Source organism: Arachis ipaensis, chromosome B05, assembly GCF_000816755.2.
Source record: "Arachis ipaensis cultivar K30076 chromosome B05, Araip1.1, whole genome shotgun sequence".
Taxonomy (NCBI): domain Eukaryota; kingdom Viridiplantae; phylum Streptophyta; class Magnoliopsida; order Fabales; family Fabaceae; genus Arachis; species Arachis ipaensis.
This window is the reverse complement of record NC_029789.2, coordinates 132,408,237-132,427,793: the sequence shown is the minus strand read 5'-3', so window position 1 is coordinate 132,427,793 and position 19,557 is coordinate 132,408,237. Positions and strand designations below refer to the sequence as shown.

At 30.0% G+C, this 19,557-nt stretch overlaps 3 protein-coding genes across 3 annotated transcripts; 1 reads left to right on the top strand and 2 right to left on the bottom strand.

The window, feature by feature from the left end:
* LOC107642092 (exonuclease 1) lies at positions 247 to 4,991 on the top strand. Its single transcript, XM_016345410.2, has 12 exons — positions 247 to 444; positions 550 to 586; positions 715 to 889; positions 980 to 1,058; positions 1,179 to 1,223; positions 1,491 to 1,640; positions 1,789 to 1,903; positions 2,092 to 2,192; positions 3,128 to 3,225; positions 3,319 to 3,411; positions 3,780 to 3,997; positions 4,298 to 4,991. Exons 1-12 carry the CDS (start codon positions 367 to 369, stop codon positions 4,849 to 4,851), a joined length of 1,743 nt encoding a protein of 580 aa, XP_016200896.1. The 5' UTR covers positions 247 to 366; the 3' UTR covers positions 4,852 to 4,991.
* Positions 5,287 to 10,681, bottom strand: LOC107644224 (beta-glucosidase 44-like). Its single transcript, XM_016348036.2, is given in 11 exon segments — positions 5,287 to 5,717; positions 6,216 to 6,318; positions 6,411 to 6,442; positions 6,776 to 6,996; positions 7,503 to 7,618; positions 7,721 to 7,973; positions 8,054 to 8,141; positions 8,299 to 8,370; positions 8,473 to 8,511; positions 9,058 to 9,150; positions 10,367 to 10,681. Coding segments are annotated over 11 exon segments (1,554 nt in total). The 5' UTR covers positions 10,623 to 10,681; the 3' UTR covers positions 5,287 to 5,436.
* Positions 15,183 to 19,234, bottom strand: LOC107642091 (glutathione gamma-glutamylcysteinyltransferase 1-like). The gene is made up of 6 exons (XM_016345409.2): positions 18,878 to 19,234; positions 18,480 to 18,636; positions 16,339 to 16,577; positions 16,036 to 16,199; positions 15,898 to 15,949; positions 15,183 to 15,698 (listed from the first exon to the last, which is right to left on the bottom strand). Exons 1-6 carry the CDS (start codon positions 19,133 to 19,135, stop codon positions 15,684 to 15,686), a joined length of 885 nt encoding a protein of 294 aa, XP_016200895.2. The 5' UTR covers positions 19,136 to 19,234; the 3' UTR covers positions 15,183 to 15,683.

The window sequence follows — 19,557 nt, the reverse complement described above, 5'->3', positions numbered from 1 at the left end:
ATTTGACTTTAATATTTTGGTTTTCAGTTTTGAATGGTATTATGTTAAGATGATCAATTTAAAAAAATTAAAAAAATAAAAAATTTAATTTGGCATAAATTAAGTGCACTCCATGGCAACCAATGAACCAATCACTACGCTCCTTATTGGACTGTGTAGAATCATTCTGTGACAGGCACGTGATCGACAACTTTACGCAAAGCATAGGCTTTCTCCTCGTTTTGCCTCCTTCAAATTTTGCCACTTGCTTATCTTCCCGCCATTTTCTGCTTCCTTATTAATACTCCAAAAAATGGGGGGAACAATTGAAGAATTGGTTTTCAGAAGAAAAGAAAAACCCCAAAACCCAGAATCGGATTGCAAAAAATGGGTATCAAGGATCTCCTGAAATTTATGAAGCCTTACACCGAACCTATCCACATAAAAAAGTACGCTGGCAAACGAGTAAGAAACTAAGAATCAGACCTCATTTTCATTTGAAGTTCCAATTTTTCATTTGAAAAATTATTTGGGGTGTGCTCATTATCTTTGTTTCATCTCATTTTGCAGGTGGGTATCGATGCATACTCATGGCTTCACAAGGGTGGTGAGTAGTAAATAGTAAAACTATTTTTGTTTTTGGTGCAGTTTAGATTGATGCATTGTGTAGTTAGTGTACACTGTAACTAATCGTTAAGATGTTGAAGTTTGCATTTTTTTTTTTTGGTTTTTCAGCTTATTCATGTAGTATGGAGCTTTGTCTAGATTCTGATAGTGAAAAGAAATTGCGGTACATTGAGTACTTTATGCATCGAGTGAACCTTCTTCGCTACTATAAAATAACACCGGTTGTTGTCTTTGATGGTGGCAATGTTCCTTGCAAAGCAGCAACTGAGCAAGAGAGGAATAAGTATGGTTTTCAAGTTTTGAAATTGATAAAGTGCATATCTAGTTCCCATAGTGTGTAATGTCTATGTGTTTTTCTTTTCTTATGATTCAGAAAAAGAAGTGCTAATCGTGAATTGGCAATGGCCAAGCTCAAAGAAGGAAATGTTATTGCAGCTTCAGAACTCTTCCAGGTACAACACTTTTTTCTTTTCTGTCTCCCTTTATTTTTGGGTAGTTTTCTTGTTCCATGTTCTCTATGTTAGTCCCATGAAGGAAACATTGAATAGTTTTAACTTGGTTTTCTGTTGTAGAGAGCAGTTAACATTACTCCCCTGATGGCATATCAATTAATTCAGGTATGTTGTAAACATATCCTTTTATACATACTTTTGACTGATACCACGGAGAATACTTCCGCCTAAGGTTATCGAGCTCTCAATAACTCGTAAACCCTTCAAAGCAAGTTTACAATTTTACAGGAGTTTATGAGTTGAGCTTTATGATTTAAGTTCACCTATATTTGTGTAAGTTCTACGAGTTTAGGTGAAAATTCGAGTTTCATTACCTTGCTTTCACCTCTTTTTTCCTTTTTTGAGAAATACCAATTCCTAATCACTTTGCAGACTCTGAGATCAGAGAGCATTGAGTTTGTTGTAGCTCCATATGAAGCAGATGCTCAGTTAGCATACATGTCCAATCTTGAAGTAGAAAAGGGTGGAATTGCTGCAGTGATCACAGAAGATAGTGATTTGATAGCTTATGGTTGTCCAGCTGTAAGAACTTCTTCAAATCTATGATGCTGTGCGTCAGGTTTTTATTGCATTTTTCTAATGTATTGATGTCAATTATTGCTGCTTCATTGTTAAACTTCATCGAAGTCTGAAAGTTTTGGATTTGTTATTTGGTATGATTTTGAAACAGATTATTTTTAAGATGGACCGTGATGGGAATGGCGAAAGAATTGAGATAGAGAAGGTTTTTTGTGCCAAGTCCAGTAGACCTTCATTTCGGAATTTTGACATGAAACTCTTCACAGGTAAACTTTGTGAATTGCAATAATGCATCTGCATAAATGTGCAAATTTCTTGGTAGTAACCAACAAAAAAAGAAGGGAAAAAAAAAAAAAGACAAAACCCTGCAAAATCATTTACAACTTAAAGTATGCACTTGTAGTATCTTGGCATGAGATGAAAGGTTGATAAGGGATTTTTATTGTCTTTCCAGGTATGTGTGTCTTAGCTGGCTGTGATTTTCTTCCATCTGTTCCTGGAATTGGTATTGCTCGAGCTCATGCCTTAGTGTCCAAGTATAAGAACCTAGATCGTGTAAGTATCTTCATATCGGATAATAAGAACGTGTGCTGATTGAAGTATATCTGAACAAAATATGGAAGATATATTTTAAGCTCTTTTCATCTCAATTGCATTGTTCAGTTGGAATGAATTCATTATGATTTAGATTTTGACCTGTTCAGCATAAGGATTTATCATTTTCTATTTATACTAAGTCTGAACTTTGAATGCCAAATACCTATGATGATAAACTCAGAATTTAAGGAAAAGAGGCTTTACATGAATTCTATTTACTTGCAATATTGATGTTTTTGGAAATAAATTCTATGTACTTGCAATATTGATGTTTTTGGAAATAAGATACAGATATATTTATCACATAAAATTTTCAACATGAATCACTAGGTTAACATTATAAGCACTCAGCACTTAGTATGAAGTTACATTTTCAATAAAAAATTTTCTTTCCCCTGGAGAAACTAATTCATATTTAGTTAGTTCTGCACTTCTGTATGGTACAACCTATATCGTGCCTTACCTATGTACATGAAAACTTAGACTATGTGCCATGAGGAAATTTTGTTAAGAGAGAAATTACACTTAGGCCAGTACTATCTTGATCTCTAACTTGATCAATGACTTTATCATCTTTTCAAGTTTCTAGTTAATTATCCTTATGACAAGCTATTAGTTACTAATTTACCACTACAAAATAAGTAGTAGCAAACAATTGTATTTTAGCCAAGAACTTCAATTTTTCTAGGATGTCTACTTTTAACTTCTATCATCAATAGGGGATGGAGCCATAAAATACAAGATTTTACAAATTTGGAATATTTTCTCATTTTGAATGTTAATAACAGCAATATATGCATTTTGTTGTAATACTTTAACAGAGGCAACTGGCAATTATGCTGTTCTTGTTCATATCACTTTGTTCTGACTATTAAATAAGATTTTTTTAACAGGTTTTGTCAGTTCTTAAGTTTGAGAAGGGTGATCAAATGCCTGAAGATTATGCAAAATCCTTCAAAGAGGCAATTGCAGTCTTTCAGCATGCTCGAATGTAAGTACTTAAAAAAATAGTTCTTGTTTCTTTTAAAGAGCATACATTATTATATCATCAGTGACTATGTTTCCTTATGAAATTAATGTGTAGATATGATGCCAATGCTAAAGAGCTTAAGCACATGAAGCCTCTTCCCCAAGGTTTTCTTGAATCACTCGATGGAACCCTTGATTTCTTGGGACCGTATCCTTTAATTAGTCTTATGTTGTTTCAACATTCTCGAACTCACTAGCATGTAGCATCTGTTTCCAGCCTTTGTAAACTGTGTTTTGGCAACAATTTCTTATACTATAGTTTTACATTATCTTCCAATTAGATGCTTGAGTTTGCATGACTTTTGAAACAGTGGATGGTTGAATTAAACACTTTCTCTAATGTAGCAAAACATGATATTTATATAAAACTATATTATAAATCAAAGTCTCTTGACTATTGGTCATGCCTTTAATAATGCACTTGCACTTTGCACTTTTGATAGGGATATTTGATCAATGTCAATCTACATGTGCTTGTTGAACATATTTTCCTTGACTAAATCCATTGCCATGTAGAGAAATTCCATCAACTATAGTCACTGCAATAGCTGAAGGAGACTTAAACCCATCAACTAAGGAAGCCTTTGATAAGTCTGAAAGTCCTGGACTTTCTCTTAACCGTATCGCAGTCAAAAGCATTGGTCAAATAAAGAAAGTTGAGGTTCCAAAACAACTTACCAAGGAAAACTGCTTCTCAATCTTTGTCTCCCAAAACACCACTGAAAATAATACAGGCAAGTCATGTAAATTAGAGAATCATGTGGTCATAATTTAGAAATTAATTACTCTTGACAAACTATTTTTTGGTAGTTACATTGTAGACTATATATAATTTGTTATGTTTACGCTAACTTCATATCTTGCATCATGACTATAAGGGAGAGTAGTATTATATTTTATAAATATAGGATGATTATCAAGTGTTGTAAAATTTTAATCTTGGGGTGGTTAATATCGGTTAATCTCAAAGGAGGTAACTGATTTTCGCTATCTATTAGAATGTAATAAACATTTTCTTCATCTGCATTCTGCAGTGACAAGAGAAGAGTTGATCTCAGATAAAGAAAGACATTCAGTTGAAGAATTGGCACTTGAGAAACTAATCATGCCACTGGAAACAAATGAAACAATTGAAAAGACCATTATATTTGATGACACTCCTTTGAAGGTTCCTAACAACAACCCATTCAAGATAATGAAAACTGAGGAAACATCTTTTTCTGTTCAGACAGATAATAAAACCACATTTGAAAAGGTTTCTATTGCAAGCAATGAGGAATACATTGACTTGTGCACACCCCCAGATAGTTTTGAAGAAGAAAAGGAGTCTCAGAATCTCTCAAGAAAAAGGGAATTTCAGAACATTTGCTCAGATGAACCGGTCTCAGGAGTGACTCAAGAAGAACTAGATTCAGATGTTGTTTGCTTGAATGTGGAATCACAAGGGAGTGTGAATTCTAAGACAAGCATGAAAAATGGTTCAGGATCAAAAGGAAGATGTGGAAGAGAAAAACAATCAAAGAGAGGCAAGTTCAAGCAGGCTTTGACCGGGAATAGAACTATTTTGAGTTTCTTTTCTAGAGTGTAATCATAAAATTTCTATGGCCATGAATGTTTTGTAATCAATTTAGGATATAATTCCCCATTTAAATTATAAACATCTAGCTTTTTATAAAATAGATTCATCACAATGGGGTAGGTGAAAATTAGAAAAGATTTTTGTTGGAAGACTTATAGTATTAACTCTTTTAAATCTTTCATTGGTCTGAATAAATCATGAGTTTTTAGTAATAAATTTTAGATAGTAGTAATTTTATTTAGACGTGTTTAAGTATTAGACAAAATTTTGGTAACAAGATATAGATACTAGAGGTTTCATTTAGAGCATTCAACATGTTTAAGTCAAAAGAAGAAAATTTTTTCATTTGCATACTTGAAAATATAGTTAGAAAAGAAAAGATGAATGAATTCATAGATTTTTAGACTTACTTTCTGTGCCTCATTTAAAACATAAGGTAGAGAGTGACATAAAAGAAACATTTTATTTGCATATACTCAAGTCGCATACATATATAATTAAAACCTCATAGGCAAACCACATAAGAAGTTAGGAACAAGATACTCTATAGAAGCTTAATTGGTGAATCAAGAAGCATTGTTGCCAAGCTCTTCATTAGTTCTTAGTCTTCCTAGTAAGGAGTTGCTTGAACCAATATGCTGACATCTTAGGGTATCTCTTAAGGGTCTTGAAATCAACATACACAATTCCAAACCTTGATGTGTACCCTAATCTCCATTCAAAGTTATCAAGCAATGACCATGCAAAATATCCAACTACATTCGCTCCATCATCCACTGCTTTCTTTAATTGAGTTAGATAATCTTTGTAAAAATTTATTCTTGTGGTGTCATGTAAGCCCTTTGGTAGAGTCCAACTTCCCGGATCATCCATTCCTACAAATCATAAACTATGTTAGATATCATGTTGAATAGGTACATACATATTGCTAGAATCTCGATTTAACTCTTAAAATCTTTGGATATTACGATTTTAAATGAGTGAATCGATTTTTCAAAATATGTGTTATGTTTGACTTTTCAATTCCACGTAAAATCTCTATTTTCTCTGATACAAGTACAACACTAGTACCGAAGGAAATAACATATATTTACAATAAAATCTTAGATTGCATTCTTGACAAAAATATGGTGGAAGAAGAAAATGACAAATTCATCCCTAACCATTAAAACAGCTAAATGCGTAATCCTCCTTTTAGTGTATGGATTATGTATATTAAGATCAATTTTGTTATCATTTTTGAATAATAAATGACAATTTTTCATCTTTAAATATCGAGGAACGATGGTGTCTTCGATCCTCTCTGAGGAAATTAGGATATTAATCAAAAGATTAGAAACAAAACCACAAAGTAGTAGGCTTATGGTGTTTACCATTTTCAGATAAGATGACAGTTGGGTTTCCATAACGCTCCTTGATGTATATTAGTGCCTTGTACAATCCCCATGGTACATTGTAAAGCCAATATGAATATGCCTGCACAGTTCAATTTCATGACAATATTAATGCATGATTTTTATACACTTCTAATTTTATAAATTGAACATGTACCACTTTTTCTAACTTACCTTCGGACCAATAGGTTTCCCATTTTTAGCATCTGCCAAGTTACATAAAATCAACATTAATCAAAGAAATGCAACAAAAAACACCAAAAAGATAAATTAAACTATCTTCCCTAGGATGTCGAGTGTCATATAACTTAAGAATAATGTTAGGAAAACAACTTTTTTTCAGCCAACATTAGCCATCTTTTTTTAAATTATTTTGCTTATTTTAAATTATAGACCTTAAATCATAAACCCTTAGTCCTGCACCACTCAATTATAAACTCTCTAAAAGTTAGTTTCTTATACTTTCTCACAACTTAAATATGAGGAGAAATCGGTGTAATTTTTTCTGTTTTGAATTGTAAGGGAAGCATGGATCTTACAAACAAATGCTACATTCCAATCTTGTTGGTAGCCTGGAACTTTTGGTGGTTTTGATAGGTGGGGTTCAGCCATGTAGTAAGTAGTATACTGGTTAATGCCAACAAAATCCATGGAACCCTTCACAATCTTAACTTCTTCCACACTGAACTTTGGGAGTCTGTTCCCAACAATGTTTTGCATGGTTTTTGGATACTCTCCATATACAATGGGATGAATGAACCTGTATGTGAATTTCAACATTTATTAAATATATGAGAGACTACAATTTCTAGTCATAAATTGACACAAAAACTAAGAATTTTGTTGTATTGATATGAAAAAGCACAACATTAAGATAGTGTTTGGTTACTATCGAGAGAGAGAGAGAGATGTAGTAAATAAAAAGTATCTTTTGAATTTAATTTTGATATATAATGTAAAATAGATTTACATGTGTATCTAATACGTAGTACGTAAGGCCATGTCAGCAAAAATACCTAGCTTATTATATATGGATCGCGTGAATGGTCATCCAAAAGAATGGATTTGATGAATGACTATGTAAAACATATTACACTGTTAATAGATCAAAATTAAACACTTTTCAAAATAGGACAACATAAACATAATTTGGGAAAGACTTTTAAGTTTTAACCAATTTCTGTATCTGCCTAAGAACTTTACTTGAACATACTTAGGCGATGATTTAATGTGAAAATGCAAAAGATTCTAAATTAATAACTATACCATCCAACATGAAAGTCTCTTGCTCTTTGAGCAGCATAGTTGTCAGCCTTGGATCTTGTAAGAGGCTCATACCACACAAAGTCCAAGAGAATTCCAATCCTACCCTTTTGAGTTTCCTGAAACAAAAAAGCACATTCATCCACCACATAAGAACTTCATAGCAATTCAAATCAAAGAAAAAAAAGAAAGAAAGAAAGAAAGAAAGAAATTGTTATCACTTGGTATTTGGTTCTGTATCTTTGAACAGCAGTTGCATGTGCCAAAATCAAATTGTGTGCAACAATGTAAGGCTCAGTGCCTGAGTTTCCAACAGTGCAATTCCCATATTCCTTTGAGCACCTTCCAGGGGCAAAGAAGCCATTGTCATAGCCAAGAGCAGCTACCACTCTTGGTTCATTGAATGTCATCCAGTTCTTCACTCTGTCCCCAAATGTCTTGAAACAGAATTCTGCATAATCTGCAAAATCATTCCTGTGCCAAATTTTATACATTCATAAGTAACAAGTACCATCAAAATTGTTGCTTAAGAAAAAAAAAAGTGTGGTACTTACACTACTTGGTGGCTCAATAATCCATTATATCTCAATTCAAGAGCTTGAGGAAGGTCATAATGGTAGAGATTTGCATATGGAGTAATGCCTGCAAAGGTTAAAGACTTAAGATTATTTATGGTGGCTTCACCTTACCAATTTAATTACACCTCATTTAAGTAAGGATTTATCATTTAGATTAGAGTATCAATAACTTCTTTTGAATTGACAAAAATATATTATGTACATAGACATAGATATTTTACCTTTTTCAAGTAAGGAATTGATCAACCTATTGTAATAATCTACCCCTTTCCAATTTACTTCGCCTGTTCCATCTGCACAATTATAATTGGTTAATTATAGACTTCATCAGCTTTCTTTTTTCCTGTTCTTATACTACTTTTCATCAAATATGGAAAATATAACAAAATAATTACTTGGAAAGATTCTTGACCACGAGATTGAGAATCGGTAGGCTAATAAAAAATGAGAAGAGATAAAAACAATTTATTTTTTATAGCATAAAAATATAAAAAATATAGATAAAAATTAAATAGTACAAATATCATTTCTTTTTTACAAATATCTTCAATGTCACGGCTTTGAACACTAAAATTTACCCTGAAATATAGCACATGTATATTATACTGTTTCTAATTATCTATTGAAAAACATTTAACAAAAAAACTGATATTTTAAGATAAACTATTCAACTCTAATATCAAGATAATAATAATTTTTTTTTCAAAAAATACCTTAAATGTAGTTGAAATAATTAAATATTATGTTAATTACATCATTTCATATAATTTTAAGTGTTACCAGGATTTATTTAATACTTCACTCGGCATGTGTATTTTTTTGTTTTTTGTTTTTTGTTTTTTTTTAACCATTATTTTTTTTTTTTTTTTGTATAATGGAAGCATTATTTTATAAACATACAAATAGCTTTTGGGCCTACTGAATTTAATGCATACATTATAAAAAATTGGAGTTAAAAATTTATTGAAATGTGTTGATACTTGGTTCATTCTTCATTCAATTATTGGCACTTACTTTGTAGCGATGGTACTGATCCACCGAAACTTCTGCAGTTCCGTTACCGGCGACAATCCCTGTTTCCAATTTAAAAAACAATGTGAGCTTATGAATTTCATTTCATTAAGATAAATTCTTATATATATTACTAAAGAAGAAGAGTAATTCTTAGTTTTTAAATATACAATAAAATTAGTATTTAGTTATTTTTAAATTAAAAATAAAATTCATAAATAACAAAAATTAAAACAATTTTCATTTTATCAATTTCTCAATTTTTTAGTTTATAAAATATTCTTTCTTAAATACATGGGTCCAATAATTAAAGCAATAGCGTGCCAACTTATTTTCAGGATAAGAGCAATGTTGGAGATTCGTGGAAGAAGAAAAGAAAAATAATGGAGATTTTATTAGATTGGGGGATTACATTCTTTCTTGTAAGATTGGGTGATTACATTCATTCCCAATTAAATGACTGGATTATGTTACACGTCATTATTAATTTGATAAGGCACCAATATCCATACCCACATAAGAATGATGAATTAATATGTATTTCTTTTAATGAAATCGAGGTGATATGATGTGATGTTCTTACAATATTCGTGTTTTAATGATTTTAATTATTAATGTTAATTATAAAAAATATATAAAATATATATGATTAAAATTATTAAAATATTAATATTTTAAAAATATTTATTGTTTAATATCTATATTTTTTAAAAAGAAAAAAAAAAGGACTTTTCTCAGTTCTCACATACATTTTCAAACTAATTAAAGATATTTGAAAGGGAAAGGTATTCTAAAATATTTTAAGTAACATGCAAATCATGTTAAAAGCGGACAGTGATTGGACACTAGTTAAGTATAATTTGAAAATTATAATAAGGGTTTAGCAGTACATAACCAAAACTTTTGACAGAATTTCAACGTTAAAATAATATATGTATATAAAATATCAGCTATAAATATAAAAATATATATTAGATGGATTTAGTAACTGATTTTTTTATAGATATATTATTTTTTTTAAACAATAAGACAATATATTAACTTTTAGCCTATGAATAACAAGTAATAATCCTCACTACTTTATATCATTTAATTATCTTTAAGTCCTAAAAAATAATTGAAATGTTCTGATTGCATTACTCAAGACAACAGTTACAAGAATTTGGTAAAGAGAATTGTTGCTAAACTAACATCACTATTCTGTCCATTCACCAGAATATAAAGCACATAAGTAATAGAATAATATAGTGATGAGAGTAATAATTTGAATTAATTTACCTGGTTTAGTGATAAAAACATCCCAAATGCTGGGGCCACGACCATCTTTGTCGGCCATACCTTCAACTTGGTAAGCAGAAGTTGCTGTTCCAAACACAAAGCCCTTTGGGAACACTTGTCTGCTCAAACCCCCCGTGTCAAAATGCACCCCATCAAGATCCCCTGCACCCGCGCCACACTGGATTATTGTTGAGCCAACTATTACAACCACCAAAGTTGTAAGCAACAGTGGTGGAGATGGTTTTGGAGCCACCATCTTTGGAGGAGAGTGTGAAGAATAGTGTGTTTTGTGTTTTCTGCTTCATATGAGTGGGTTTATTTATATTGAAAAATGGGGGTTTAGTTTCTCCAGCTAAGAGGAAAATATTAATTAATTGAAATTGGAGATATCAATCTTTCTTTCGCATGCCACCATATCGCAATCAGTAGTGTGGACCATACGTGGCCATGCGTTTTTTTTTCCCACTTTTTTTTTGTGGTACTAATCGTTTATCTCCTTTTTCCTTTTAAAAAAACTATGTAATCTCCTTTTTTTTTTCTTTTTTTAACTGTATTTTCTAGTTTAACAAGTTAAGGAATAATTCGTTGCAAATTCAAATTATTTAAAAGTATGTCGATGACTACGGAGTTGAGATTTAAACTTTTAGATAGCATTTGATGGAGAGATAGAGACTGAAAAATTGAGACTGAAAGACAGAGACTAAGAAACAGAAACATAAATAGATTTTAGTATTTTGTTTGGTGTAAAGTGGGAGACAAAAATTAAAATAAGAATGAAATTCTGATTTAATTTGTACAAAAGATAAAATTGAAATTAATTACTTGAAATGAAGGTATTTTAGGTATAAAATGTTATTAAAGTTTCAGTCTCTGTCTCTAAAAATTTCAGTCCCCTGTATTCTCACTTTTTGCAGGTACTGAAATACTGAAATTTTAGAGATAGAGACAGAAATTTTTAGTACCAGTTTCTGAACGAACAAACATGATATTGAGTTTCAGTCTCTGTCCCAGTATCTCAAAACAAACGTTACCTTAATACTTGTATAAACGAACAAGTAAACTGACAATTCCACCTATTCAAATTAATTTAGTCTTTTTTTTTAATTAATTCTAAAAATTTGTATTCTTCATTGTAGTTGGCACAAAAGGTTAAGTTTTGGGATTTACTAGCTATTTGGTTTAAACTCTTCTAAAATAAAAAAAAAATTAGTAAAATAAACAAAAATAAAAATTGTCATATTTAAATTAAAATAATAAAATTTACACGCGACAGAAGTTACAAATCTAATGATAATTGACTTCTTATTTTATTATTCTATAATTTTATTTACTTTAGAAAATTTTTTCTAATCTCTTATATTTACAGAATAGGTAACTAAAAAAATATTACTGAAAAAATTAATTATAAAAAATATAAATAATAAATAAATTTTCAAAAATATAAAAATGTGATAAGAATAACAAAATATTACTCATTCTAGAAGTGATAAACGATTTTTGTATTTAGTAAATAATTTGTGATCTAATACAAAAGATATATATTTCAAATGTTCGTAATACGAAGAGTTCAATTATTATTTAATAGTTATTAGTTTATATTTTTAAATATCAGAATGTTCAATTTAATTTTGTATATTTTGATTTTTGTTTGTTTAGTTATTAAATTGAGCTTTATATTAGTGGATTTAGGATTTTCTTTATTTTAAACTAAAAAAAAAAATATAAATACCTTCTAAACTATTGTAACTACTATAGAGTGGTTAAAAGAGTGTCAAAAAACTTTTTGATTTTCTGATAAAATTCTGGTATGGATAAATGAGGTTGAATAAATTCCACTCTTATATATTGTATTGGGGAATTGAGTATACAAGGTTGAGTGATTCCGTTTGATTCAATTTTCAAATTATGGTCTGAACAAGTTAGGTTAATTGAGTCCATTTCTTATTATTACATTAAATATATTAAATAAAAAATAGAATAATTCTCTTTATATTCAATTTTAACATTTTTTTGTTTCTATTTTAATTTTAATTTATTTTTTCTATTTAAATTCAATTGTGAAAACAGTGAAAACATTTAGATAATTATACAGAAATATAGAATATACATAAAAAAATAGAAATAAAATGTGATCTCTATAACTGTTTATCGTTTTTTTTAATTATTTAACATAAAATCACTAAATTTAAAAAATAAAAAAGTCTAATTTCTCTAATCACACTTGTAGAAATCTAAATTCTAAAGTTTTTAACATATATATACAAACATAATATCTAGTTATTCTTATCAATTTTATTTTAAAAAAATGGTTATCAATAATTTTTTTTGTCAGCAAAATTGATAGTTTAGCCTTACATACTTGAATCTTCCTGAAGTCATTAGAACATGCAATTAATTAGGCAAAGGAAGATTTTCTATCGCATAGAACAATAAATGAATCTTTTGGGTGATCCTAAATTTAAAATTAGGTGATACTATATATTACTCATAATATTTTTGTAATTCTTTTAATGCATGCATTTTCTTAGAAAATAAAGAGGTTTATTATGATTTGAAAATAAACTTGTTGGTTAAATATTGGTTTAAAACAATTGGACATCCGGACTTTTTCTATCAACATATGGTTGATTAAAGTGACAAGAATCGATATTTAGAAAGTCATGCAACTTTTAAAATTTCAAATACTCGAATATGATGTGCAGCAGTATAGAAAGATACCTACGAATGATTCATAATAAATAATAAATAAATATAAATAAAATAACAACATTTTACACGTATTAGCTTTGCTTAAAAGACTCAAGTAGTCCTCAGTAATTAATATACATATACGGATAAGAAATCGTGAATTAAAAGAAACGATTATCTTATAACGTGTTTCTTTTAGTAGTAAAATTTACATCATTCTTTCTTATTTTGTAAAGTTGCATGCTATATAATAATAAATTCACTTGACCTTCACAAATGATGATCATTCTACCATTTATTAATACATTGATAATACTAGACACGTTAGGATAACATCACCATAAATTTAAACCCAAAAAGAAACGAAATCTTTATATATATACAACTTGCTATGTACTTTTCAAACCATAACTTGTACGTTTTTAATTTCTTTAATTTCTTGTGCTAGAACTTGGAAATAAGGGCTTTGATGATAAATTATAACCGGGATAATTGTTATTTTTTTATGCTAGTAATTTACCGAATAATTAATTAATATGGGGATATAACGAATAATTATGAATTAATAAGTTAAATTCTATGTGATGGTGTGCCAAAAATTCTTATTTCAAATCTTACACATAATCTTTATTACCGTTTGAAGAGTATCTACTAATTAATAACATGAAGTATTGAACAAAAGTACTGGTTTATTTTGTATCAAATAATGGAGCATATTTTGTCATTTTCTAATCATTGAAAGATAAATTCACAGTTTTTTGCCGCGGTCCCGCTCGTCACTAATATCTAGAAGTAACCATTGTTGCTGTGTCAAATGTCGGTGCTATGCGTTGCCTTTTGCCATGCAATTATATATTTTTTATATACACAACAAAAATATTTAAAAGCTCATGTCTTTTTCTTCACATCGTTTGAATTTAGTCAAAACCTTTGGGTGTAAATGTCCAAAAACTACATTCCTTTTAATTTTACAATTAGGTCATTTTTATGTCAAAAATATTAAAATTAATATAATATTTCTCCCAAAAAATATGTGATCAAAGATCTAATTAAATTCTTAATTGTGGATACCTTCAATTTGCAGAGAAATATTCAGTTAACTCTAACATTTTATACACTAGAAAGAACCTAATTACAAAATTAAAAACAACGTATGTACTCAATCGAAAGAAAAAAAATTTATAAGAACCCAATTACAAATTTGGTGAAACTATAAAGATTAACAGAATAATTAAACCTAATATTTAATTATGCATTCTTTGATATATTTATATAAAGCTTATTTTTATTCTTATGTCCTATTTATTTGCCTCTAATATTTAAAATTTCTTCCTCATTCCTTTGTCCACATGTAGAAATTGGTGAAAATACAGTTTTGAAGTACACTTAAAAAGCAAAGAGAAAACCAAAGAAATTTTTATGAGATAGGGTTAATTACTACAAAATTAAAAAAATATATCAAAAGACAGCTTCAAATTTAAATAACAGTAGCAAAAATAACAAGAACAAGCCAATTGTCTTTAAATCTGAGCAGAAGTTCAAAAACCAAGAGTAGAGAAATTGGAAAGAAGATTCCCATCATAGTTTGTGAATATTGCTCTCGCTACCTCTTTGATCATGAATGAGATTATATCATTTAAAAACAATGCTTCACGAAGCATAATTTCGTTCCTTATATATGAAGTTGTAAACATGTATCAATTCAGTAACAATGCAGATTCTAACACTTAATTATGTATTTAGTTACAAGTCTTGACAAAAACAAAGCAAGTCCATTGTGTAAATTAGACAAGATTCAGAAGAATCAATTGTTTTTAACTTTAATTTATAAGAATTGAAGTGTATCTATCATATATAAATTATCACTCTATAACATCCATTCCACTGTGGACTAACATCTTGTAAGAATTATATTAGAAAAGTCAACGATATGCAAAATAAGACACATGTTTGAAAAGCCCCATCTAATCCTATATCCATACTTAAATTTTGATACCTCTTCCATGAGATATAAGTGTATGAATATTTAAGTTAAGTGTATGAATATTTAAGTCAGATATATTTGGCAAACATATTAAATTATTTAATGATTTATAATACTATTTTTATGTAAAGATATCATCACGAGAGTATCTGCTTCTTAAGATAAATATTTATATGGTAACATTTTCACATGAAAATGACATTGTGAATCTTTAGATGGTTAGTCAAACATATTTAGTCAAACATATTAAATCATCTAATGGTCTACAATGCTGTCATCGCGAGAATATTTACCTCTTAAGGAAAATACTGAAGGTGGATACTCCTATGATAACATCTTTACACGAAGATAACATTATGAACTTTTAAATGGTTAGTCAAACATATTTGGTGAAACATATCAAACCATCTCATAATCCATAATACTATTTTTATGTGAAGATATTATCGCGTGAATATCCACCAAATCTTAATAACAAGCCCTGCTTTTTCCTTGTGCTAATACTTCAACCCTGCCGTCTTGTTTCTTCATCTTTGCAATCACTTGATGAATTCCTCAAAATTAGATAGAAGTGGTGTGGCTAAAAAACAACCATAATGAATTCTTTCACATCTTCTGATTGTAATAGAAGAGAAACATCATCCGTTAAGAATTTGAATCCTGTTTCCAAAAAAACCAAACAACACAATTAGTAGTTTCATATAAACTGAAAGATGAAAGATTATCACATAAAAGAAAGTATCTGAATTGTATTATCATTGAATATGACGACAAAAAAATATCAAACAATTCTATATCCATATTTTTTATAGGATAAAACAACAACTTTTGGGTTGATATATGAAGGAAATAACAATACCAGAAAATTAAGCATGTCCAGTTTGGTGTGAGGCCTTGATATAAGCAAGAACCTAAAAGAGAACAATTGGAAAAAATTAATAATTAAACCATCTATATAGATATAAAATTTAAAGAATAAATATGAATGAAGAATTACCCCCTTGTTTGTCCAGTGGATTCAACAATATAGTTCATGCCTTGCCAAAGAAGTGCAAGTGGAACCCAATGGGGAGGATACTTAAACCGCGCAACATCCAAAATAAGTACCATGTCCTTGCCAACATGATAGCCTCCGATAGGAGAATAGTGCCCAGCTCCAGTCTGCAGTGCCAATTTAAGAATTTTTTCATTACAATAAAATATATGCACCAACATTGTCTTAGTTGTTTACCAAAACAGATTCAATCATCAAACAAACATGTAAAATTTGGAAGGACAATTTCAAAAACCATCAGCATACTTGTTTCAGAGCAGCTCTGTAGTATGATACGATTACATGACATTCATCAGAAGTTGAACATTTGGTGACGTATTTGCGAAAATCATCGATAGTGCTATGGCTTGCACGAAAGGGTTCAGCTTTTGCTCCAGCACAATGAGCTATTGATACTAGCTTCTCAAATGAGATGCCATTAGCTTTTACCTTTTCCAAAGGTACACAAGAATCTAACATTGATTCATCAAACCATCTCCAAGGTCCTACACAAATAAAATTTTCCAAAGGCAAATATATTGAATAGCAGAAGTGGAAAACCAACATTGATTGGATTTCATCATTTGAAATCTAAGTACAAATCAGAAATGCAGATATTAAGAAGTTTACAATATATACATAGATCGATTTTGATGCATCGACATAGAATGGTTCAACACTTTTCATCCAGAACATGTCTCTGTTTGCGGCATTCAAAGTAGTAAGTAGTAAAGTAAGTTATATAATTTAGTTGACAGGTATTATATAGATGGTTAGTTGTCTAGTGATTCTTTTTCTATTATTTTATTTTTTTGCTTTTAAACATTATCATTGCATACAAATTAAAATGTAATAAGAGATATTAGGCTACTAAGGATAGTGGAACTGAGGGCTAGGATTTAGTATTGTATTTGGTAGTTAAAAATGATAATTAATATTTTAATTTCAAAATATAAAAATTTTAATTTCTACAATATTACCAGAAAATAGAAACACATAGACTAAAACTTTAATAATATTTATTTTTAAAAATATCTTTATCTAACTTTTTAGAGTTAATATTCAAAATGGTCCCTGAAATTTGACTCCCGACGTAATTTAGCCCTTAAACTTTCAATTGACTCAAATTGTACCCTGAAATTTTGATCCGTGCCTCAATTTGGCCCTTTCGACATTTTCCATTACCGGAAAGCTAACATGGCAATTTTAAATAACACGTGGCAGTTAGATGATGTGGCCAAAATTTCCAAGGCATCAATTTAACCCCTCACAATTTGAATATAAAACCTAACGTAGCCCCAATTCTTCCAAATCGTAGTAGTCTCTCCAAGAGTTGGGGAGCAGCAGCCAAGGCTTAGGTAGTTCTAGCAGAGCTCGTTCGCATGGTGGCTGGGTGAAGAAAACGATTTGTATAGAGAATTATATTCATTAATTTTGCTCTCTGTATATGCTTATTGATGAATTATATTCATTGTGGTACTTGCTGTTTTAGATAATGGGAAGAAAAGCTAATTCTGATGCTACTTTTCTTGATATTGAGATATCGTATTATAAGAAGGGAAAACACTACTTTTCTTGATATTGAGATATCGTATTATAAGAAGGGAAAACACGTTGAGGTGGAGGAAGTTCCATTTGAAGGTTCTAAGGAAAGAAAGCCATTGAGTGAATTGGATGGTTTGAGTTTGGTAAGGCCTATTCTGACTAAAGGGGCAACCTTCCAATCCAATATAATAGACAGTATTCTTTTTATAATTTTTTTTTTAATATTCTCTTATGTATATTATTATTTTTTATAAAATTTCTGTTTTGCACTAATTCATCAATCAGAATTATCATCGGATGCCACTTTGAACTCAACATCATACTTCAAGATTAGAGAAACTACTACGATTTGAGAGAATTGGGACTGCGCTAGGTTTTATATTCAAATTGTGAGGGGTTAAATTGATGTCTTGAACATTTTGGCCACATCATCTAAATCATCTAACTGTACAATGCCACGTGTCATTTAAAATTGTCATGTCAGCTTTTCGGTAACAACAAAAGTCGAAAGGGCCAAATTGAGACAGGATCAAAATTTCAGAATACAATTTGAGTCAATTAAAAATTTAAAGACTAAATTATTTTAGAGATCAAATTTCAAGTTTGAGTATTAACTCAATTTTTTATTATCTAACTCTATCCCTTTTCTCCTAAAAGGGGGACAAACCAAAGCTGCGAAACGGCAGGACAGTCGGCGAGAGTATTTTAGTAACTTCAATTTCTATTTTTATTCTAAACTAAATAGAATATTAAAACGTAATTCAGTGCACTCTACATCAAACAATACAAAAGATCTAATTTCTGTCTCTCAGTTTGCCGAATAAAAGAAAGAGATATAATTACATTGATGGAGGCAAACTAACCTTTCCATTTCCTTCCAGGGTCGATGGCAAGAGCATTCAAGATCATCGATAGACTAGCGAGACCACAATAAGTAAGCTCACTTTGTGTTTGGAAATAGGAAATCAAACTATTGAAGCCTTGCATAGTTCCATTTTGAAATGCTTCAAGGAAAAGTTTCTATCCTTCAAAAAAAGAAAAATAAAGTAAGATAAATTACATAGAAAGTAATAAGTACAAGAGAGGAAAGTATCAAAGAAACCATGATTATAACCAGGTATTTGCTATATAAATTATAAAGCTAAATAGTAATTATAATACATATATATATATACCTATACGCTGATAATTGTACAAGCACATCATGCATCAATAAATTGGCATTAAGAGTGATAGAGAATGGTTTGAAGCAAGTATTGACCTTGCCATTGCTGGAAACGAAATCAACCGCAGGAGGCGAGGGAAGAAGTCGTTTGTAAAATCCTTTAACCATTATGTTCTCTGGCGGCAGTGAAGGTGAATGGAGGAAGCTGTTGGAAGAAGAAAATGAGTTTTTCTTTAAAAACAAAAAACGGTTAGAATATCCATATGGTGTAACAAATTTGAAATTATGGCCAGAAAAGCAGAAAGGCGAAAGCAGATCATAAAAATGAGAGGGATGAGTTGAGTTTTGGGTCATGTCGTTGTTGGGCCATAATAGTCGGAGTTTGAATCCGTAACAAGAATGATATTGATTAGAAGATAATTCAAAAACACTCTATAGTAAAACACACTCATTGATTTTCAATTGGGCATATTTATGATTATATTTGTATTTGATTTAGATTTATTGCATAGAGATTTGTCTTGGATTGGGAAGATTATTATTCTATAAGATTTATTATTTAGAATGGATTGATTTTATTTTTTTTCCCCTTTATAAAGGTTTCTCACAAATCATCACATAATTACACTACAATCCAGACAAATCTAAAACCCAGAGCACATACATTTGCCAGCCTTCAAAGATACTAGACGCTCAATTCTATCCAGCATTTTTTTTTTCTTAAAGGCCAGTTTTCTTTTGTTTTTTCGGCGGTTATTATTATTATTATTATTATT

Excerpts from the sequence above, each read along its gene's own strand:
- LOC107642092 (XM_016345410.2), top strand. The coding sequence starts at position 367 with ATGGGTATCAAGGATCTCCTGAAATTTATGAAGCCTTACACCGAACCT. Across the intron at positions 1,641-1,788 it reads TAGCTTATGGTTGTCCAGCT|ATTATTTTTAAGATGGACCG; the intron begins GTAAGAACTTCT and ends ATTTTGAAACAG. Across the intron at positions 1,904-2,091 it reads TGACATGAAACTCTTCACAG|GTATGTGTGTCTTAGCTGGC; the intron begins GTAAACTTTGTG and ends TTGTCTTTCCAG.
- LOC107642091 (XM_016345409.2), bottom strand. The coding sequence starts at position 19,135 with ATGACCCAAAACTCAACTCATCCCTCTCATTTTTATGATCTGCTTTCG. Across the intron at positions 16,578-18,479 it reads CCCTGGAAGGAAATGGAAAG|GACCTTGGAGATGGTTTGAT; the intron begins GTTAGTTTGCCT and ends TTATTTGTGTAG. Across the intron at positions 16,200-16,338 it reads ACAGAGCTGCTCTGAAACAA|ACTGGAGCTGGGCACTATTC; the intron begins GTATGCTGATGG and ends TTGGCACTGCAG.